The following is a 23,776-nucleotide window of genomic DNA, read 5'->3' as shown; positions in this document are numbered from 1 at the left end:
TGTCCACTGCTGTGCCAGTCACAATGATAGGTGTTCAGGGAATAATTGTTGAATGAATGAAAAACATCTTGAAAAAAGATTCCTAGACTTTATAATCTGAAAATAGAAGATTTTATACATAATTCCAACAGTGTTTATCTATGTGGGTTTTCTTGCAATGACTGATGTATATATCAAAATCATATGCAGTTCTTTTTCAAAATATGTAGCTGGTACTCTGACATCCCCCCTCCTGCCAACTAGAAAACACTGAAAGAAAAGAAAGGAATGGGTATTTGGAATAAAGTTCTTCTGGCTCATTTTCCTCCAACTTTTTTTCACTGCAAAATTTTTTTTTAAGCTGAAAATAGTAAACACACATTCACCACCTAGAGTCAACAAATACTAGCGTTTTGCCATATGTGTTTTGTGTGTGTGTGTTTGTGTGTGTGTGTGTCTTTTCCTCTGCCAATTGTGATGTAAGAGCATCGCCTGAGTCTTTCCCCTAAGTAGAGAATCTCTGACTTAGTAGATTATTGTTATTTCTGGTGGGTTTCATTATGTGGCTGGCGAGACAGTAGTAGAGAGCATACAAAGGTTGGATCTCTCTCTTAGCCGTCTCTGCAATAGTTGTGATGTGTGCCAACCAAGGTTGTTAGAAAGAGCCCTGGTCATCTAGATTATCTGATGAAGTGTGAATTCAGTGCCTCGTACATTTGAAGAAGCTTTTCTGTTTGTGCTTGGTAAGTGTTTTGTTTTGTTTTTTTTTTAATGATATTTTCTCAGCTAGGCAAGTGATAGCCTTTATTTCCTCTTGATATTAGTATAGTCTCTACATCCTTCTTGTGTTTACTGACTGCCTGCTTTATGCTTTTATATTCATCTACTTTAACCCATCTGTGCCTTTATATTTAAAATGAAGTATACTTTTCCCCCAGAACATCTCAGACGTTGTTCTACTTGTCTTCTGGTCTCCATATTTTCTAAAGAGAAGTCTATGGTGTAATATACAGGGGATTCATATGTATCTCTTATATATATTGTATATTTTTTTTTTTTGCCTACTTTCAAGAATTTTTTGTTGTTGTTTTCAGCGGACCTCGGCATAGATTTTTGTGATTGATGTTGTTTTTAATTTTCTTGACAGCTCATGAGCTTCTTGAATCTATAAGTTTACATCTTTTACCACAATTGGAGATATATTTGGTTATTATTTCTTCAGATTTTTTTTCTCAGTCTCTCATTCCCTACCTTTCAGGACTCCAGATAACCTGTTAGACCTTTTGATATTATCCCAAAGGTCGTGGGAACTGCATTCATTTTTCCCCCAATCTTTTCTCTCTGGATTAGATCATTTCTATTGGTCTCTTTCCAGTAGATCTTTTATCATCTTTCTCCTGCAATTAAGCATATCCAGTAATTTTTTATTTCAGATATTGAATTTTTTCAGTTCTAAAATTTCCTTTTTTTTTTTGTTTTGTTATTTTTCCTATTTCTCTGCTAGGATTTCCCATTTTTTCATTCATTGTGAACATATTCTTCCTTACCTCACTGAGTATAATTATAGCTGCTTTAAAGTCCTGTCAGTTTCTATATCTGGATCATATAAAGGTTGGTCTCAGTTGATTTTCATTTCATTTGAGAGTGGATCACATCTTCCTGATTCTTGATATGTCAAGTAATTTTGGATCATATCCCAGACATTGTAAATGTTTTACTTTGGAGAGAAAGAATGTGTTATGTTTACTCTTCATAGCCTTTAGTGATTCATTTTGTTGTTATTGTCATTGTTTTCTGAAGGTTTAAGTTTAATATCCTTAAGGCTGTTCTTTGTGGAAAAGTTTAAGATAGTTCTTTGTGAAAGAGTTAGCTTCTTAGGAGCTTTCTCTGACCTACGAAAGCTGAACTCCTGATATGCTTTTTAATCCTTTACCTGCCTCTCATGTTTCCTGTTAAACTACATGCCTACACTGTCACACAGAAAGTCCTTCATGTCCTCACCCAGAGGAAGTCAAGCAGAACTGCCAAGGGTGAAGCAGTGATAAAGATGAAGTTTGTCATCCTCACAACTGACGCCCTTTTTTCTGCATCATGCCGATTGCCACCCATGCACTCTTCTATCAGAGATGAGTGGAATGAATTTAGATGCCTTCATCAGTTGGTACCACTGCCACCTCATCAGGAACACAGGGAGAGAAGAAAATCTCAGAACAGGATGATGACAGAAGCTTGGAAATAAAGCTTATAAGGGCAGATGGAGGAACGCTCTGGTGTGGAGTTGGACGCAGATGTGGGCATCTGTATGTAAGCTGAAGGGGAAAGAGAGTTTGCAAAGATGGGGAGACAAGAGGACAGGGAGCCAGCTGTGCTGCCCTCTGTGCTGGGCCCTGGCTTCTGCCACACACAGCCCAAGAGTCCTTCTCTCTCTTTCGTTTTCTTCCTAGTCCTTTTTATGTCTGAGATCCTCGGAGATCATTAGTTCTCAGCCAGGGTTGATTTTGCCTCCAGGGCCCACTTGTTAATATCTGGGCATTTTTGGTTCTTGCAGCTGGGAAACTGCTACTTTTCATCTTGTCAGTAGAAGCCAGGGATGCTGCTAAACCTTCTGAAAAGCACAGGACAGCCTCCATAATAAAGAACTGTCCAATCCAATGTATCAACACTGCCGCGGTTGAGAAACCTGGAACAGACGCCTAGAGCCTTTTCCTGTGTCCTTTCTCTCCCCTATCCCTTCTTTTCCTTCTGAGGGCCACTCCCACTGGTGTAGTGATTGTGCCCGGCCAACCTCTCTCAGGGCTTCCCCGGTGGCTCAGAAGGTAAAGCGTCTGCCTGCAATGCGGGAGACCTGGGTTCGATCCCTGGGTCGGGAAGATCCCCTGGAGAAGGAAATGGCAACCCCCTCCAGTATTCTTGCCTGGAAAAGGATGGAGGCCTCTCTCAAGCCTGTCCTGCAGCCAGAACCACAGGAGTGGTCCTTTCTGGTGAAGAGCAGGGACGGGAAGCCCTGAATGAACAACTAGTGGACCCTTGGAAGCCACGGGCGGGATTTGTGGAGCGGAGGCATGTGGGAGCCTTTACTCTGTCACCTTGGCTACCAGGGAGCTGCAGTTAAAGGGTGCGTGCTGGTAGTGATATAAGTTATAGGTGCTAAGGAACTTGGAGAACTCCGGGAGAGGCTAGAAAAACAACTTTGGCTCTGGTTATTTTTGAAATGAAGTCAGTTTGGGGGAAGCTTTGTTTTTATTGAAACACTCAAATCTGTTATTGTATTTGTATTTGCCTTGTCCATTTGCTGGTAGTATGGTTGCTGCTGCTGTTGAGTTGCTAAGTCCTGTCTGACTCTTTGTGACCTCCTGACTGTAGCCCGCCAGGCTCCTCTGTCCGTGGGATTCCCCAGGCAAGAACACTGGAGCGGGTTGCCATTTCCTTCTCCAGGGGATCTTCCCAACCCAGGGATTAACTCACGTCTCCTACCCTGGCAGGTGGGCTCTTTATGGCTGAGCCACTAGGGCTGCCCTGGGAACATGGTTGTCAGTTCTCAGAGAGAGGCAACATTGTTCCCACCTGGAGTCATTTTTTTCCTCCCCTTTTCTATTGGAATGAAAATCTAGTTACAAGGCAGGGGCGTGGGGGGCACACAACCAGAGCATGTACCTGTAGCCATTTAAGACTGCTGATAAATATAACTATTAGAGGGCCCGCATGTCAGTGCCCTTGGCAATTCTGATTAGTCTCGATAATTACCTTGGGCCTTTCATCACCTGACCAGTATAATCCCAGATCTGCTCAGTATTAGACCTTGTGGGGCATTGAAGTTCTCTGCCTTGGACTAAGGTGTTCCCAAGTCTTCGTGTGTGTTAGTAGCTCAGCCTTGTCCTTTTACTCTTTGCGACCCCATGGACTGTAGCCCACCAGGCTCCTCTGTCCATGGGATTTTCAAGGCTAGAATACCAGAGACAGAACCATTCCCTTCTCCAGAGGATCTTTTCAATCCAGGGATCAAACCCAGGACTTCTGCATTGCAGGCAGATTCTTGACCATCTGAGCCACCAGGGAAGTCTTCATGTCTGTAAGAAAAGCACTGCATGATTCAACCCTTATCCCCATACCTCTGGTTTTGACAAATTATCTGGGAGGAAAAAAAGGGCATTATGTTGAATACATGTGGGACAAGAAACTTCTCTCTCCCACTGGTTTGAATAAAAACTTGTTACTGACATGAAGTCTATGTTGAATTAAATGTTAAATTCGGAGTTTTCTCTGCCCAGTGTATCTACTTTTGCCTTGAAATGTGTCTAAGGTGTAGGAGCCCCTGTGGTCCTTGATAGTTCTCTTTAAACTGAACTAGAACATCACGTCACATCAGGTCTTTGAGGGAAGCTCAGAGGGGCCATCTCTGCTGTCACAGTCTCTTCCCCCGTTAATTTTCTGTGCAAATGCGTGTTCTGCATTCTGCCTCTTCACCTAGCCCCTTGGTGCCTTTGATCAAGGTTATATTCACACCTGAGCACAATCCTTTCAGGTTTGTGCATCTGAGAATCCCCCAGCCTTCCGGCCTCTACCCAGCATTAAGGTGTTAACCATTTTCCACCAAGGGCCTACTGTAATAGCACAGGGAACTCTGCTCAGGGTTTTGTGGAAGCCTGGACGGGAGGGACTTTGGGGGAGAATGGATACACGTGTATGTTCGGCTGAGCCAAGTCCCTTAGCTGTCCACCTGAAACTTGTTAACTCGCTATACTCCAATGTAAAATAAAACGTCTTTTAAAAAAGGATGTTAACCATTTGAATTGAGATTCCTAATAAGACTTGAGATTGTGCTAATACATTGATTAAGACATTTTATTATCTTGTTGAGTGTGCATAAACAGATGAACTCTGATTTCAGGAAATTTCATCACAGTAACATATTTAATGATTAATATTGTATTTCATATTTATCTTTAAATATGTCATCATGATGATAAACACTGATAAAATGATAAATAGAATCTTTCATGATGCTTTTTGAAACGTATTAGTAATGTTCCCAGGTTGGATGATGATGTATCATCCCTTGTTAATATCTACTAGTAGCAGATATTACTAACATAGCTACATTATTTTTGTCCTTGGTAGTCAGATCTTTTCAAAAATTACACACTGATTCTTAAGAATTCAAGCTTGTTAGTGCCCGGCCAAGACGAAGTTCCACCTCACAGTTAAACAGAATCAGAATGAACTGTAGACCCCAAAAATCATTTTTAGAGATTTATGAATCGTTGTACCTTTATGACTATGGAAATATTCCTCTGCCTATTTCTGGCTACTAGTTTATTCAACAAGCATATGTTAGGCACCTGTTAAATGCTAGGATCTGAAGAATAAGAATGAAGCAGTGAAGAAAGTATCAAGTGCAGCTTGAGGGGTCAAATTATCCGAAAGTAGAAAGCATTCACTTGACTTTGGTGACCGAACAGGAGCAGTTTGGAGAATCTGATGGGGGCAGGAGCAGTATGGAGGGAGCTGAAGTGTGATACCCAGTTTAGAAAGTAGAAACTTTCCTTCACATTTCTGAGAAGTTTGGCTTTTAAGAGAAGAGGGATGAAATTATGACAGCGGAGAGGGGTGGGTGAAATTGAAGGCAAGTCTGTTTTTCTTGGTCTGTTTAAGATCGGATATATTTAGAAAGTATTCGATTTTGGTGCTAAAGACTGAGAGAGTTTGAAGGAGCGTGAGAGAAGGAAGATAACCATGTAGTGAGGTTTCTGAGCCCACTCCAGGGCTGTCTGGCCTTGGATCAGAGGGAGGCATGTGTCTTCCATTAGAACAGGGGGTGTGGAAGATGAGTGAGCAGGAATGTGTCTAAACTGCACTGCTTTATATTCAGAAAGAATTGGGGGCTTTGTCCTGTAATTAGAATCACAAGCTGTCTTCTATTCAGCAAAAGTAATAGCTTACTTTCATAGTACTTTTGTGCTGTGAAATGTTCTTGATCTGCCATGTAGACGCTATTATGCCTCCCAGTGATCTCTTAGGGGTTATGAAAAAAAAAATATCAAATTTTTTTGAAGGCACTTTACAAAATTAAAGAATTTTAAAATGCTAAGTACTTTATGTAATCATTCACCTTAACCTCATAATTTTTGGACTGTTCTGCTCCCAATTCAGTGGGGATTTTATGATTCATATCTGTTCTTTTTTTTTCCCCTATGGTTTTTTACTTTCTGATTTTTATTTTCTTCTTCCATGGATTTTTGCAAGTTCAGCAATAGTAATTACTGTTGAATTACTTACTGCGGATAAATAAGAAATAAAGTGAAACTTAAATTGTCTAGCATAAGTAAAATTTTCTTTTGGTTTATCGTGGAAATTCTCATTTTTTATTTTCTCTGTAACAGGATAAAGATTATAGACTGAGGCTAATTCGTTGTATAGTCAATCATTTGAGATACCTAGATTTTGAGGAAAGGTTACCTAGGGAAGTTAACCAATCACTCTAAATCTTATTAATCTTATCTGTAAAGTAAGAATAATGCCTATTTACAGAATTATCTGTCCCATTTCACAGAGTTACTGTGAAGTTCATCTTATAATAATATAATGTAAACATGCATTGTAAATTATAAGTATCTTTAAATATTTTACAGTTTGAAAAATATTATATCTCAGGCTCTCGTGGCCAACTCCCCATCAACTGTAAAATATACATGAATAAATGTTGTAGGGAATGAGCCCTTGACTGGCATAAGGATTTCAGTTTAGTTCCTAAGCTTTGTTCACCTGCAAGTCTCTGTGCTAATGTAAACCTAGATTTAAAATGGCTGATAAATTATGTATCTATATGTAGTGTAATGTTTAAAACCGCCAGCTCCAAATTTAGGTTGCCTTGGATTCAAATCCCCATCATACCTTTTAGTGGCTAAATGTCTTCCATAAGTGTAAACTCTTGCTGCCTCTGACAATTTAAACTCTGAAAAATTGTGACATTAATAGTACTGTGTCACAGGATTAGTACCTGTTAAATGAGATAACACTAAGCATAGTGTCTACCAGTACTAAGTGCTCAAAAAACTTGTTAGCTATTATGTACATGAACTTTCCAGCAATACATATCCATATATAAAAGAATATTTCTTCCAAATTAAGTACCTGTAAAGAATTAAATTTTAAATAGTGAAGTACTGACTGCATCTTTCCATTTAAGTAGCTTCATCCATGGGATTTTATATATACTCAAAGGAACGTTTTTTCTTTGAATCATTGTAATACAGCTTACTTTTGGGGATGTCAAATGTTTATACATAATAAGTAGTTTTCCACCTGCCTATAGACCAACAGTAGTATTGGTGATTCCTTCCACAACTAAAAAAGGTTTTGAAATTTAGACACTACTGAGTGATACACCCACCCACCCACACATACACACACACACTTCAAACAGGAGAAAGAAAAAGAGGAAAGCAGGTTTATGCTCTTACAAGGCAGAAACGTGTGGTGCCAAGTCTGGCCACTAGAGGGAGCCGGATAGCCAGTGACCCAGCCCCTTCTAGAGCCTGAGCGCTTACCTTGCCCTCGTGCGAGGTGTTCAGGACCTCGCACCAGTGTGGAGCTCAGTGACATCCTGCTTTCTCGGGTCCAAATACCATTGATGCAGTAGTGACTCATCTTCCTTCCTTCTCACAGATCAGGGATCGAGCTGCAAGCCAGTTCCCATCTTCCATAAACCTTTGTACTCTTGCAGTCAGTCAGACTTTTCGCTCTACACCGTGCTCCTTCCAGAAGAGCCCCACCCATTGCAATCAGTTGATTTACAAGGATTTCGTTTTATTGCATCCCATTGCTTCCACATCCACTACTCTCAGATGTTCTATGTGTTAATTTCTTAATGGGGTCTAAGAGGTTTTACAATATAATTACCAATTATTCAATCTGTGGTAACTCTGCAAGGTTAAAACCCCACTAAGTGCTTCAGAATCCATAAACAGCATCTTTTTTTTTTGTAGTCAGAGATTTGACAGGATGGGGAAGCTTCTACTGCCGTCAGTCTCTCGAAACAGCCTGGTGGGAAATCTGCCCTCTCTGTTACTAGGTGCATAGTTCATTATGATGCTCATTAAAGGTTAATGAAAAGCAAAGTTTCAGGTAATTGAAAAATTAGGAGATAACTGGCAAGATCTGCAGCTGCTTCAATGCTTGAGGCCTCTCTCCTCGGACAGCGTGGTTCGGCACAGCTGTCTGTTCGAGTATCAGGTTGGGCCAACATAATGTACGTGGCCTGCTTCAAAGGCGGTGGTGAGTCTGGGCACGACGAGGCAGTGAGCACCGTTGGGCCGGGACAGCAAGGCTCAGGCCAGGCCTGATTCTCACAGCTGCCAAGGAGCCGAAGAGGTGTGCGAGTCGGCACGCCCACCGATGGCAGCAGGGCCGAGGGTGAGCCTCCCAGTTACGGACCATCCACACTGGTTAAGAGGACCATGGCATGAAGCAGTCTGTTCACGTGGATGTTCCTCATTGAAAACAGGCTGGATCTCATGGGAATCCAGAAATGGGCAGCGCAGTGTGGGCTAGTACCTGAGCTCATTTGAGGGTGATTCCTTTGAGTGAAGTTTTTTGTTGTGGTTTTTTTTTTTTTTTTTTAATTATTTCAGACTTTCTGGTATTGCACCTCTACTCTAAATCTAATAAGGAAAAGGAAATTTCACTCTCAGTATTTTTGTCTTAAGAGTGCTCCGGAGGATTCTGGCATCTGGTGGTACCAGGCAGCCAGTCACTAAGTCTGTTAGATCATTTATTCAGAATTGGGAATTGCCTAATACTGTATGCTAATACAAAATAATTCAGAGTAATGATACAAGTGGATTAGCTGTTGTGAATAACACATATGTCAGCCACTTGCTAACAACATCTTATAGAATGTTCCTCACAAGCACATTGAATTTAACAGCCCCATAGGTTTTTTGTAACTTTTCCACAGGAGGTAAACCAACAGTATGTCTTTTATTTGGTCACTAATTAAAGATGCATTTTTCCTCTTATCCTTTTTAAAATCGGACGTTTTTTAAGACTGAGCTGAAATTTCATACTGAAAAATAAGATGTAAAGATTTACTAGCAAAACTACATTACATTAATGTATATTATTCGAACCAGAGCTCAAACTCTGATCCACTAGTTTCCACTAGTGACCGCAGTCTCTTGGCTTCCACCAGATGCAAAGTGAGACGATCTTGTTTTCATGAAGTCCCCTCAGTCGCAGCTCTCTGCCTCTGTTTCCGTGTCCCCCTAGTTGTGAGTTCACTCAGGAAGAGGTGTTTGGCTCAAGGAAGATCAAGTCAGAAGTCTCGTTGCCTCTGAAGGAGGTGCAGCTTTGTCCCTCTCAGCGCCGAAAAGTTCTGGGAACATTTGGGAACAATGTTTGTTAACTTGATTATGTTAAAGTGCCTCCTTTTAACTCATTTTACAAGGTGGGGTTAAACAAAATTTTGATGCCACTAGTTGATAAAAGCAATTTTTAAAAATCTAATTTGATGGCATTCTCATATTTTTTTAAAAAGCGTTTGGGAAAAATTCATTTATTAAAGGCACCTAAGTGTGAAAATTTTAGTTTGCAGTAAACTTTTACTCTAAGCTATTTCGTTTGCAGATGACACTGGCATGTTACTTTCTCATCTTTATTTTCAGTGTTTTATACATATTAGTTGTCCAGTCTAAGATGATGATGTAACACACAAACACTGCTGTCTTCTCCCTAAACCAGAAAGTTGTAAGTTTGAAACATTTACACTTAGTTGAGGCCTCCTTCATAAGATGCATTTCAGTTAATAATTAGCCAATTTTATTTTCACTTAGTCTCATTTTATATTTTCTCTTACTTTAAATTAGTAGCACTATGAACATATTTTAAAACAACTATTAATGAAAGAATAAGGGCAGAAGCCTTCAGCTTCAGTCTTATTCACTTGGTTTTGTCTTTATGTTTGCACAAGACTGATTGTTATTAAAATAGGAAGGGATTTTATATTTTAACATTTTCATAGGTGCCCTCCTATCCTTTTTTTTCTGCTCATCCTTTTAAACTCCTGAATTTCTTCATGGATTTTTAATTGAATTTTTATATTCAAATAAATTAAAAATTAATCAATTAAAATTTAAAATACTATTACTACTGGGAAATTAAAAATACTGTTTTGGTCACAAATTATGCCATTCTAAAATTGTTGATTATGTTAAAATGTTTCCTTTTTGGTAAATTTTATTTTCTAAAACTCATGTGGCAAGTAAGGATGAAGAACTATGTTCAAAATTTATTGTTGCTCTCTTAAGTTTTTAAAAACTTTTTACCACACTTTGAGTTCGTGTTATTTTATAAGTGGGTATTAGACCATGATATTTATTCTGTGGTGTCTTAAAGGAACTACAAATTGAACGCCTTAAAACTAAAGTATTAGGAATCCTGTTCATTTGTAGGTATTGCTTCTCTATTTTAAAAAGCCATGCATTACAACCTGCGTTTCATGATGTGTGGTTTTCAGTTGACCTCTATTTTATTTTAAAACCCTTTTTATAGATGGGCAAAGTAAATTTTGCATCTTCATGATTTGCAGATAGACGTAATTTAAATGGTCAGGTTAAGTACTATGATATTACTGCAGCAGAAAACTGTATAAATGGTTGTATGCACTCAGTGGTATTAGTAAGAATTATGCCCTCCCAAAGCACTTCTGTACATGTTTGCCAAAGGAGTAAACTATGGTATTTATTATCATTTTGAAGAACTTTCTGACAGAAGCCATTTTTCTAAGACAGTAAGGAGTTGAGATCAAAATTAAATGTATTATCAGACATGCAGAATAAACATGTAACGGAGCATGGACCTATCCTGTAGTGAAATAAGTGAAATATGCTGGATAATGTCTCTGATTTTCCCAAATGGCTCTTTCTGCCCTACTTCAGGTGTGCGTGCGCCTACTTGATACCACACACACACTTTTTTCATATTTTAGAGTGAACAGATGTGTACCACAGCATTGAAAGTACTTTTCCTGTTGCCACACATGAGCAGTCTTGTCCACAACCAAAACCAGCAGACTCTCAAGTTATCATGTGTTCTAAGGAGGCCTGCCAGCCATTGAGACCAGACACCTCCCTCCAGGGTTTACTAAGAGCCCCGCCATTTTTCGTTCATTCAGTATACGTCTATCAGGTACCTGCTCTGTCTAGACACTGGGGATGCAACTATTTGCCAAAGTTCCTGTCCTGATGCAGTTCACAGCCTAGTGGTTAGTGGGTGGGGAAGGAAGGGGCCCTCTCCTGGCTGAGATTGAAGGTGGCCGTGGCGTGCCTCGGGGTTGCCGTTCGTAGAGATCGGTGTGCCTGCGGTAAAGGGAGCTGGCATCTGGTGTCCCAGCCAGCTGCTCGCTGAGCTGGTTGACCCTGCACACCCACCGGTTACCACTAGAGCAGACAGGCAAGGTCCTGGGAGTCTGGAGGGTGTATTAACGAAGATGTCTGCTTCTCCCCCAAAGACGTGTGTTGGTGGAACCAAGGCCTGCAGGATAACTTGGGACCGCTGTGTAATGTTCTAGGAGAGAAGGGACTAGGGGCCCTCTGCCCTCTGTAGTCCTGGTGGCCCTGGAGAGTGTAGAAAAGAAGCTCTGCAATCTCTGTGGTTCTAAAAATAGAGATCAGAAGTCATTATTGCTGCTGAGGGGGCCTCCAGGCCGGAGGAGATGATACCCCACCCAGAGTGCAGCCCCTCTCCAGGAGGGGTGAGCACCAGGGTGATACCATCCCCCCCCACTGGAAATCCGTACTGGAAATCCAGCCCCAGTAATCAGTCTAGCCGGAGCAGGACCAGGGGAACCTCCCTGCAGCTGACATGGAACCATTTAGTTCAAAAGGTCCTTCTGTCTTTCCCAGCTCCCAGAGCCAGAGAGGAAGTAGACCCTGAAATTGAAAAGAGGTGGGGAGAAGGTTCTGGATGCAGACAGCATCCCTTCCCACAATCTCTTGGTCTTTCTGTGCAAGCCCAGACTGAGGGGGAGGGATCGTCCCGACCCAGGGATCAAACCCATGTCTCCTGTCGCCCGCATTGGCAGGCGGGTTCTTCACCACTAGCACCATCTGGGAAGCCCATGTTTAGTATGAGATTGAGATTTATAACTGGACTTTCAATAATAAAAAGTGACCAAAAATCAATGCAATCTGTGCAAGACTCCTTGAGGGATGTGTCAGGGAAATTTGGCATAGCATAGTTGAAGAAGTGTGATTGAGGAAGTGAAACTATTTGTTTATACAGTTGTTCACACAAAGATTTGCCCAGTAAGCTGGTTACAGATACATTTTAAGTAGTTATGTTTTTTTTTTAATGTTTGTGATCATCCATAACTTAGTCATATAATTTTTAAAGAAACTAGTTGCATAGTATATAAAGAAAGTTAATCACATAATTGGTTAATCCCTCATGTATGACTTTGTTGGTGCTTTAAAAACTGTTCAAAGTGTTCATCAAAAACACAGATATAAGGAATCAGAGTTAATAGAGCTTTTTCATCTGCCCCTTAGTAGATCTGGAAAGATTTAATTAGTGGTTGGTTTCGAGTTACTCATAATTTTTTGTTCTGGGCCTAGAATTTTTGAGCTTCTTACAGTATAGCAGAGTTATGCATGAATTAAGTTTTTCCTGGTATTTTTAGCAGACAAAACTGCTTACTAGAAATTGAAAGGCATAAAAGGAATGGGTGTTCAGTTGCCATTGAGGAATACAACTGAAATTTCATGGTTCTTTTTTTTGTATGGGTGGCTCAGATTTCTGTAGAAAATAGCCATAGTAATGTCCATCAGTTTGTAGCTCGCTGCCGGACCCAAGCCAGAAACCATGTCAGACCAACTATGGGACAGTCTGAATGGATGCCGGCTATCTTGCTTCTATGTCAAGGGGACAGGTCATGTTAGTTTTGTCACGGCGTATCTCTTTATTGATTAAATTGTGGCATCTATCCCAGAGGGCTATGTAGAAATGTGTTTATATTTCTAGAGAGCTGTAAGTAGAAAAATCCTTCAAAAACATATACGTGCTTATTTCATAAAGCCAGTTATAGCTAACATACATTGTGTGTGCGCTCAGTCGTGTCCGACTCTTTTTGACTCCATGGACTGTAGCCTGCCAGGCTCTTGTTCGTGGAATTTTCCAGGCAAGAACACTGGAGTGGGTTGCTATTTCCTCCTCCAGGGGATCTTCCCAACCTAGGGATTGAACCTATATCTCTTACATCTTCTGCATTGGCGGGTGGATTCTTTACCACTGCGTCACCTGGGAAGCCTCAAAAATACATTAATATCTTGAAAGTAAAATATTCCTCTAGGTGCAATCTAGAGGGGAAAGGTGGGATTATAAATGTTTCCCTGTTTTTAATCTATAAACAATCTGTTTTAAAAAAATCTTTTGATAATTGGCCTTTGACGTGCTTTTGTAGTTCTTGGGAGGCCTAAGAAATTGTTCTCACTAGGCTCCACTTCAAACTTACATGGGTGGATTTGATGTTGTCCTTGAGTGCATGGATAAACTCCGGTAGCCGTGTGACCTGGGGTGAGTCCCTGGGTCTCTGAGTGTCCTCACCTCTAAAACAGAACTGGTAATAGCTACCCTGTAAAGTGACTGTTAGGATTAAATGACTTACTGCCAGGGACCCAGGATGGCGTCTGACCCCTGGTAAGTGATCAGTAATTGGCACTTTCCCTCTGTCCTCCACTGACAGCCACAAGAAGGGATGCTCTCCCTTTTCTTCAGGAATGAAAAGATCTAAATGTCTTACAGTTACTCTAGATGCTCCGAGGTCAAACAGACGCTTAATTCAATTTCCAGTTATAATCCCGGAATTCTTGTAGTCATTCAGCTATAGACGGGGCCACTCAGCCCCAAACAGAGTTATATGTACAATCATCCATCCAGATAGGTAGAGATTGTCTGTCTGAAGAAAGCTCTGCTGATAGATTTAATGTAGATTTTTAAAAACGTATACGGTGAGTAATTCAGCCTCTCTTCCATAAGGTGTCAAGTCTGAAGTTATCACTTTTTTCATTAGCTTGTAAATACATGTTTTAAATATGTATGTACTATGAAGCTTTTAAGAAAGCTTCGTAGAATTTTGTATTGACTTGAGAGCTCGTTTATTGTTTTCTTCTCAGTGCCAGAAATTAAATCAGGAAATTCCTTAATATGTTAACATCTTAACCTTTTTTTTAAGTGCTACCCATCATCCCTGTTGCTTAGCAGAAAGCCCCTTAGCTGTGCACAGGTGTCTAAACTTAATCAGTGGTCCTGACTGGATTTCTGCTAGTACTTTGGTGTGTCTCCTACTCTCATTGTTAGTGAAATGATGTGGCGGCCTCCATGAATACTGTTGTATAAAACTAAACCAGATTCTGTTCAACACAGTAAAAATTTGAACTAAAATGGAATATCGGGGGTGGGGGGGACGGAATATGTTGCTCCAGGCCACAGACAATTCAAAACAGTTTGAGGCGTGCAGCGGTAAATCCTGCAAAATGCTATAGGCGATTCAGCATCAAAATTGCCATAGAAAATTATTGTTGTTAGCCGTTCTGTTGATAGTTCGTGTTGTTAGAATTGCTAGCAGATGGGAAAATAGATGAGTCAGGATACAGTATTAGCAATCCATATTTTTTTAATCACAGGCCACTAATAAGGTCTGTAGCATCTGTGAGATTTATTTAAACAGTTGCTAGGAAGAGTGTGTTTTCCCAGTAAACACAGCCAACCTTAGACAAAGTTTTTTTGATCGAGTCTTTGACGGTGTTAACATTTACACGTAAGACCATTTGCTTCATTGTGATGGTCTCTGAGTTGATTGATTATACCAGCAACTCATAGACCCATTAAGTATTGAAATGTTACCACACCTAAGCACTTTAAAACTTGCATGATCCTGTTTCTGCTATTTTTTGAAATTAAGACTTAAAAAAAAACCCCTCATGTAACTAGGACTATTTTTGACAAAACAAAATAGCATTTTTATAGCAGACTGGATACATAAACTTGAAAGTTCTAATTTTATTGGCAGTTCTTCCTGATCAATAATAATTAGCAGCTTTTCAGTACTTCTCATAGAGTTCAGAAATGATTCTTATTAAAAGCTTGAGCTGTCAGAATTATCTGTGGATTGATTTAATTTTGTTTGCTGCCTTCTTACATCACTGAGTTATTTATGCTGTTTTATGTAAGAGCTGGTGAGTTATTAATCTGCATACCTGTCCTGGATTTTTTTTTAAAAGCATAGTGAAAAAATATTTTAGTATATTGAGCTGTAATCTTCTTACCTCTTGGATTAAAATGTGATAATCTAGGACTATCAGTAACAAAATGAGCTGCTTATTCAAGCTGTCACTCATGTACCAAGCGATACTATTTTCAAACAAAATGTTACTCCTATTGAAAAGTAGTTTTGACTTTTCCATTATATACAAGTATCCACCCACTCAACTATCTAATTAATATTCTTTGAAAGTTTTGGGTTTTTCTTAAGAGTTTGTCACCTAAACTTTCTGTAAGAGCTGGGAGATCCTAGTTTACCAGCCTGAACCTTTAAGAAGAGAGCCATTTCCTCTTTTGCTGAACTTCTGCAGTTTATTCCATTTTAAGAGACGGCTTTGTAGAAATGTCAAATGTGGCATTTTCTGCTCAGTGTGGCCTTTATAGCTGAATATTTAAAAACCATTTTTCCTTTTAGTTCAGGTTGAAGACCCTAGAAGTTTCTCAGTATCACACCCCCATTCTGAAGTGACATAACATTTTGAACTCTCTGGCTGTGCTAGATTAAGAATATCAGGCTTGGTATAATAAAAAAAACAAAACAGAGCAGCTTTGACCTAAGAGTTGGGTATGTCTCTGTTACTAACCAGGAGTGTAACTCTGAGCAGGCTAGCTCTCATTTCCTCCCCTAAAATAAGGAAGTTAGAGTAGATCATCTCTAAGGTTCTCTTAGTGTGAGATTCTGTGAGGCTTAACTAAACCTGGCTCTGTGTTTTCTGCTAAATAAATGATTTAGTCATATGCAATAACTTTTAATAATCCCAGATCTCAAAATGTATTTCTTTCAGGCCCATATGATTCAATATACCCAGTCTCTGTTTAAACCCTTTTATGGAAACTGAGTTTATTCTCTGCTCTTAGTACGTCTTGCCCCCTGATATTTGTCATTTCAAATGGCCAAGAAGAGCAGAATAGGGAATGTGAATTATAATATAGGGAAAAAAAATGTCTCAGATAATGAAACAGTACCGTTCCAAAACGCATAGACGTTTCTGTGACTGTGTTTTTGAAGCAGCTGTGGGCTCACTCTCTACCTTCAGGTTTTCCTTCTGGCTGCATGGCAGCCTATTCAGTCACTTAACCAAGACATGTGTCCAGTGTTTGTAAAGATCGTCAAGCTGCAATATATTCTTCCATTGTGTTAAGGCCTGAAGATTTAAGCATCATTGCTAGTTATGCAATTTCTATTTTATCATTTTAAGTTAAAAACTAAATTTTGTTTAATAAAATTAGCCTAAAACATGTAAAAGTCATTTCCAGATACTCATTTTTGTATGTTTTTCGTATATAGTAAAGCCCACAATGTATACATATTCTAAAATTCTTTTATTTGACTTGACTTACCAAATTCTAAACCCAGACATAGAACAAAGACTTGATGCTCCCAACACTGTTTACTCTACATTTATTCTGGAGTTAGTCAGCTGGCATGTGATTATGGTAATACAGCTACTTTGTATTTCATGTAGAAAGATGGTTCATAAGTAACATTTCTTTCCTATATAAAAAAATGTAAATTCAAGTTAATTTACCACAAGATCTGTTAATCCATAAACATAATTCTGAAGTGATTTCCATCTTCTCAGAGACTTGATTTTAGTGAAGGAAACTTTCATCACAGTAACATTGATATTAGTTCAGGAAGCTCAGCATTTTCTTCTGATTCTATCTGTATTCAGTTCAGTCACTCAGTCGTGTCCGACTCTTTGCGACCCCATGAATCGCAGCACGCCAGGCCTCCCTGTCCATCACAGACTCCCAGAGTTTACTCAAACTCATCTCCATTGAGTCAGTGATGCCTTCCAGCCATCTCATCCTCTGTTGTCCCCTTCTCCTCCTGCCCCCAATCCCTCCCAGCATCAGGGTCTTTTCCAATGAGTCAACTCTTCACATTTACTACCCCTCCCCAAATTGTTTTAATTTGGATTAGCATTTTTAAAGGGTGATAGTGGATTGTATGATTTTACAGGGTAATTTTTATCATTATGAGTCTCTCTAAATGTTTAATCTGCCTTGTGATCTTTTTACTACCAAGGAATTGAGCATACTATTTTCTAAGAGACTGAAAAGCTGTTTCTGCCATGTTTCCCACCCCAAACCATTTTTAAGCCTGTGGAGGCTTGAGGGCTACAGAAACACAGAGTGCTAAATATATGTTATTAGGGCTGAATCAGAAGTCAAAATTCAACCAGAAGTTCATGTCTGTAAGTCATACCTATTTGTATAAGAAGTAAACATTTTTACCAGTTAACCTCACAATTTCTGGGGTCTAGATGACACCATAATCTAGAGTTATTTAGGAATATATGGCTAGATGAATGGAGACATATATATATATATATGTTTCTGTTCTGTTAAGAAGATAAGAAAAGCCTCTGACCACAGTGTTAATAAGATTTGTGGGTCGTTTTCTGTTGGATATCATGGATCTTAGGAACAGAGAGAAAAATCTTCTTTTCCTGGATAATCTTATCCTCGTTGAGAGCCTCATTACAAACTAAATGCTGATGATTCCCTGAGTCTTTGTCTTCAGCTTGAATCTTTCTCCTGAGGTCTGAAACCCCCAAATTATAATCCACATCTGATATCTCCACCTTAATGCCGTTAACTCTCCCCCCCTTATTAACTGGTGTCAATCTCTACCCCATGACCCCAGCTTTAAGCCAGAATCGTCCCTAATCCTTCCTCCCTCTGTCAGTGAACAAAGAAAGCCTGATCAGTTGTATTTTCTAGACTCTCTAACTCCTCTCCTCGATCTCTGCTTCCATTTCCCTGGTTCAAGCCTCTTCCTGTCACTAGATTGCTGAAGTAACCTGTTGACGACAACTCCTGCACGTATTCCCCCACCCCGCTGGCAACCCATTTTCTCTGCCTGCTATTGGAGACATTTTTCTAAAGCTCATTCATATACAGTCATGTCAGTAATTATGCTCAGAATTATCAAGCATTTCTTTTCTTGTCTACAGAAATTTTGTAGCAGCACATTTAAAGCCCTTAGTCATCCAGCCTCTCCCCTCTTTCTTGTCTTTATCTTCTGATCCCTTTCTCCCATGGATCCTTCCTACATCCCAGCAGTCAGCTGACATCTCGAAAGATGTCAGGCACTTGTGTGCCTTACACATTTCTGCATACGCTGTTACCCTACCCCATCCTGTTTCCCGACTTCTCAGCGTACCCCTCCATTCATGAGTTAGCTGTACCTGGACCTGTCTCATGAGCTAGATTGCAAGCTCCTTAAGGGAGGTAGCGTTCTGTTCATCTTTGCATCTGCAGTGCTTGGGTCCATAGAAAATATCAATAAATGTTTTAACAAGTGAGTTAAAGTTCTGAAGTTCTCTGATGGCCCACCAGAAAACATAACTATGTATAGTGAAAGTGAAAGTCCCTCAGTCGTGTCCAACTCTGTGTGACCGCATGGAGTATACAGTCCATGGACTTCTCCAGGCCAGAATACTACAGTGGGTAGCCTTTCCTTTCTCCAGGGGATCTTCTCAACCCAGGGATTGAACCAGGGTCTCCTGCTTTGCAGGCGGATTCTTTACCAGCTGAGCCATAAGGGAAGCCCCAACTATGGATATATTTTATGTAAAAGATTTCCTGTAATCTCAACCTTTTACAGCCACAAATATGAAATTAAATTTTTTAAGGCTTTAAAAATTTTTTAATTTTTTATTTCTTGGGGTTGTGTTGGGTCTTCATTGCCGCACATGGGCTTCCTCTAGTCACAGCGAGTGGGGCCTACTCTTCAGTTACGGCCCGTGGGCTTCTCATCGCTGGCTTCTCTTGTGGAGCACAGGCTCTGGAGCATGCAAGCATCTGTGGTTGTGGCACAAGGGCTTAATTGCTCCGTAGCTTGTGGATCTTCCTGGACCAGGGATCAAACCTGTGTTCCCTGCATTGGCAGGCAGATTCTTAACCACTGGACCACCAGGGAAGTCCAAAATTTTAAACACACATACACAACAGAAAATGTGTAACAAGCTTCAGCACTAAAGCCATGCTCTATCTTTCCTAAAATAGCCTCAAGCTTTCACTCAGAGCTATTTATTCCTATTTAGTGTGATGCCTGATAGAATTGTTTAATTGCTTTTCTGGTTCCCAGTAGGTGAACAAGACTTGGAGTAGAGAGAGAAGGATATTCACCCAGGGGTGGCAGTGAAAGGGCCTGATAGTGAAAGCAAGAGTCACTCAGTCGCGTCCGACTCTGCACCCCATGGACTGTAGCCCGCCAGGCTCCTCTGTCCATGGGATTCTCCAGGCAAGAATACTGGAGTGGGTTGCCATTCCCTTCTCCAGGGGATCTTCCTGACCCAGAGATCAAACCCAGGTCTCCCACATTGCAGGCAGATTCTTTACCATCTGAGCCACTTACCAGACATACTGAGGAGCTGATAGCTTTCCCTCAAATGAAGATAAAACCAAAAGGAAGAAGGTAAATTAATATATGGTATACATTAGTAATAGATATTAATAATGATGATTCACCAAAAGGAGAGGTTGTTTTAGAAGGCAGCATATTCTGTAAAATACTTTATAAAGGATTTTCTGTTAAAAATGGTTGAAAGAGTTTTATCACTTAATTAAGATTTAGATGTGCCATGAATTTTCATATGTGGAACACATAATTCCCTAACAATGCCAGCTAATGGTTCTCCAATATCACAGATCTGTTTTTCATATTGATAATATAAAATTTTACATGTTGATAATATAAAAGTCTGTTACCAAAAAAAAGTTTTCTAAGTAGCTTTCTTCTGAATTCAGTCCATTACTTTAGTAAAATAGTTAGAAACTATGGGTAATTTTCCCCAGTAAGGTAGTGTAAGATATTTATAGGGTATTTAATGCAACAATTGTTTGCTTTGTATGATGTTTTAGAAATAACACTAATTATAACACTAATACACTAATTATAGTGTAACCCATTCCTTTGAGTCATTTATTCTATATTCCTATTTACCTCACCTTTGTGTCCTTACATTTAGCAGTATAGTTTAATAGTTTCTAGATGTGTGTACAAAGATGTGTGTCTAAAGTTTAAATATTTGGGGATTATCTGGGATAGACATGAAACCCATGCATAAAAATTAATTGTGAAAATAGTACATGACTCCAGAATCAAATACTGAATGGTGATATTTAAATTTTGAATGTTATAGAAATTCAAAGATAACAAAGGTAACATAGGCTAAAACAGAGACAGTGGAACCTGATCTTATGGTAGACAGCCCCCAGCATCTTCCCCAGAGAAACGTGGCTATGTGTGATCTCCATTGGCCGTTCATCTCACCATCACAGAAGTGTCAAGATGCCCCACTAGCTTATTCTTTATCCCCAGAGTGATTTAAACAGTAGTGACCATAGAGCAGATTAATACTTATCTTAAAAATTAGTGAAGAAAGTATGTGATATAATTATTGTTTAGTCACTAAGTCTTGTCTGACTCTTTTGCAACCCTATGGACTGTAGCCCACCAGGCTTCTCTGTCCATGGCATTTCCCAGTCAAGGATACTGGGGTGGATGGCCACTTCTTTCCCCAGAGGATTTTCCCGACCCAGGGATCGAACCCATGTCCCCTGCGTTGGCAGGCAGATGCTTTATCACTGAGCACCTAGGAAGCCCATGTAACATAACACTGTGCTTTATATGTACATATATATAATTGTATAATATAATAGGCTAGGGGTTTTTTGTTTTGTTTTGTTTTAGTGATGTTTGACTAAGAAATAACAGGGCATATTTTAGGTATATACAAGCACTGCTTATACAAACCAGAGCAAGTGGTAATCACCTTCAGAGTCATCATCCTGGGAACCAATGCATTCTTTCCCGTAACACTATCATCCTTATATTTTTGGAGCTCCTCCTTTGCATTTCCTCAGAGTCTGTGACTCATTCTTTTCAGTATCCTCAGCGGTGACAGATCTTTTTCAGTTGAGAATGAATTTGACTTTTGGAACCAAGAGTCACTTAGGGCCAGGTATGATGAGTAAGGTGGAGGATCAAGCTGAAAAATGCTATTTTTGGTTAAAATTGGTATGTGACAAAGTAATGAGAGTGTTTTCTTGCCTGGCTTATAAAGTAACCAATTTGGGGTTAAAGTATTCTAGATAATTTGATTTTCTGATCAGCCAAGTACTTAAAATTTAAGCATTTGATAAAATGCAGACTAGAACAGTTAATTTAACCCTGTATTCAATCCTGTCACATTCTTGGGTGATCTCTGCAAGTGTTCATGATTATCCATAGCTCTCCATGGCTGGCAAGGATGTGAGAGATTAGAGTGAAGGAGAAGAGGGTGTTAGTGGAAGAGATGGCTGGATGGCATCACCGATGCGATGGACATGAACTTCGGCAAACTTCGGGAGGTTGTGAGGGACAGGGAGGCCTGGCGTGCTGCAGTCCGTGGGGCTGCAAAGAGTTGGACACAACTGAACAACAACAACAACAATCCAGAACATATCCTGAAAATCTATCTGTAGGCAGTGGTACATTTGTATTTCTGCCTTTTTTTAACCCAGATAGATTTTATTAACTTATTTTTCTCATTTGTTTTTTCCTAAAAGGAGAGGTTTTTTTTTATTGTTTTGTTGCAAATTACTTGAGGTTCCTGCAAGATGTGCCTTCTCGGTTCTTCAGGGAAGGACTTCCTCTTTTAATTGTTGAGCCATATTTCAAAGATGATGTAAAGAGTCGGAATATTCCTGCTAAAACTCATTAGACTTTAACCTATTATAGATAATTTTACTATTTTAATGTCGTCTTCTTTTTTTTTCTATATCTAGTTAAAAAATCTCAGTTTAGAAGAACTACAGATGCGGTTAAAAGCACTGGACCCCATGATGGAACGAGAAATAGAAGAGCTTCGTCAAAGATACACTGCGAAAAGGCAGCCCATTCTGGATGCAATGGATGCAAAGAAAAGAAGACAGCAAAACTTCTGAGTCTAATTTCCTTTCTGTTTGTTTCTATGACTATTCTGGAGACCAAGAAACCACTAAGAATTGAAGAAATATTATGATTTTTTTTTTTAATCTCTAAGATTTGTGCTCTACAGCCAGGCAGCAGCCAAAAACTGATGATGGTACAAACCCAGGTAAATTCCCAGAAGACAGAACTTAATACGGTTTCCACTGTGTTTTCATTTTTAGATGATGAAAACAGCAGAAGTACATTCTTCTCTGTATCTGTCAGCTACATACCAGCACTAAAACTGTGTTGTAAAACGAAGGCTGTGTTTAGAAACCTTGAAAATCCAAAGCTATTGTTTAATTGTACAGCACCGAAGGGCTTTATGTTACAGTATTCTTTATTCTTTTCTAATAGCCTATTTATTGTATCCCTCTAGGTAAACTTATTTATTTATGCTATTTCACTTTGTTTTGTTTTTTAAGGGCAAAATCAGGATAGCTTTGGTGAAGGTCGGGACATATTAATAGATGACAGTGTACAACCAAATTATACTGTAAGCCAGGAGCTACGGGGTACATTCCTTGATTTCCAGGATAGTTTTCCAATAGAAGCAAAGCAATAATAGCAATAGTACATAAATGGGCCAGGCAATTTTTTATACTGAAGCAATAATTCCATTTTTACCTTCTGAAATTTTAATTTTTTTATTTCTGATGTTTGGTACAAATAGGATTATATATATTTAGGTCATACAGAGCTATAATGTTTAAAACCAAAGAAATCAATGGAACCCTTGCACAAAAATGTATGGTGAATATTTTAAAAGAAATAAATCCTTAAGACAAATGTAATTCTTAATATTGTTTCATGCTTCATGGGTAGGTCTGAGAGCTAAACTGTATCAAATTGTAATAAGCTCATCACATTTATTTCTGTGAAAATGCTCAGTTGTCCCCAGACTTTTTTGTTGATTTCACTTATTTGCTGGGAATTGGTAAACATCATGTGCCTGATGATAACAAAGTAGCAGAAATGTTTGTACTGATCTGTGCAAGCCTTGGGGACTGGGGGAAAAAAAGATTAAAACCATTAAAAAGAAACTCATTTCTAAGCTGAATGAACATTTGCATGATTGAACCGGGACCAGTCATTTCCTAAACTACATATGGCCATCTTGACAGCGTTTGTTCTTTTGTGTGTTTAATTACTATGTGTAAATCATAAAGACAAATAAATTTACTGTGCCACCCGCACATTTCAGCTCTATCTTTTTTTAAAACTCATGACCTAGATTCTGTCTTTTCTAGGCAAGGAAGGTATGTTAGTCAGGACAGTACAGGCTAGACTATTTAGTGATAACAACCCTAAACCTTCAAGGGTTTAATATAACCTAGATCACCTGTCACCCACGTGCCCTGCTCCTGACCTTCATTGCCAGGGACCACGCTGACAGCCTCCGCCGTCTGCAACGTTGGTGGTCACCACAGCAAGGGAAGGAGTGCTGGTGAGTCATACAGTGGCTCCAGCCAGCAGCAACAGAAGTTGTGTCATCTCTGGAAACTTCTACTCCTT

At 39.5% G+C, this 23,776-nt stretch overlaps 1 protein-coding gene across 2 annotated transcripts in view; it reads left to right on the top strand.

The window, feature by feature from the left end:
* The window catches only part of STK3 (serine/threonine kinase 3), a 288,786-nt gene extending 265,332 nt beyond the window's left edge, over positions 1-23,454 (top strand). For both annotated transcript variants that reach the window (XM_065903272.1, XM_065903271.1), the window contains one exon: positions 22,078-23,454. In XM_065903272.1, the coding sequence (XP_065759344.1) occupies positions 22,078-22,236 (159 nt within the window). In that variant the 3' untranslated portion in view covers positions 22,237-23,454. The remainder of the gene's footprint in view (positions 1-22,077) is intronic.
* Positions 23,455-23,776: the final 322 nt, after the last annotated feature.

Source organism: Muntiacus reevesi, chromosome 12 (genome assembly GCF_963930625.1).
Source record: "Muntiacus reevesi chromosome 12, mMunRee1.1, whole genome shotgun sequence".
In the NCBI taxonomy this organism is placed as follows: domain Eukaryota; kingdom Metazoa; phylum Chordata; class Mammalia; order Artiodactyla; family Cervidae; genus Muntiacus; species Muntiacus reevesi.
The sequence above is the reverse complement of the archived record's forward strand: the minus strand, read 5'-3'. Positions and strand labels throughout refer to the sequence as shown.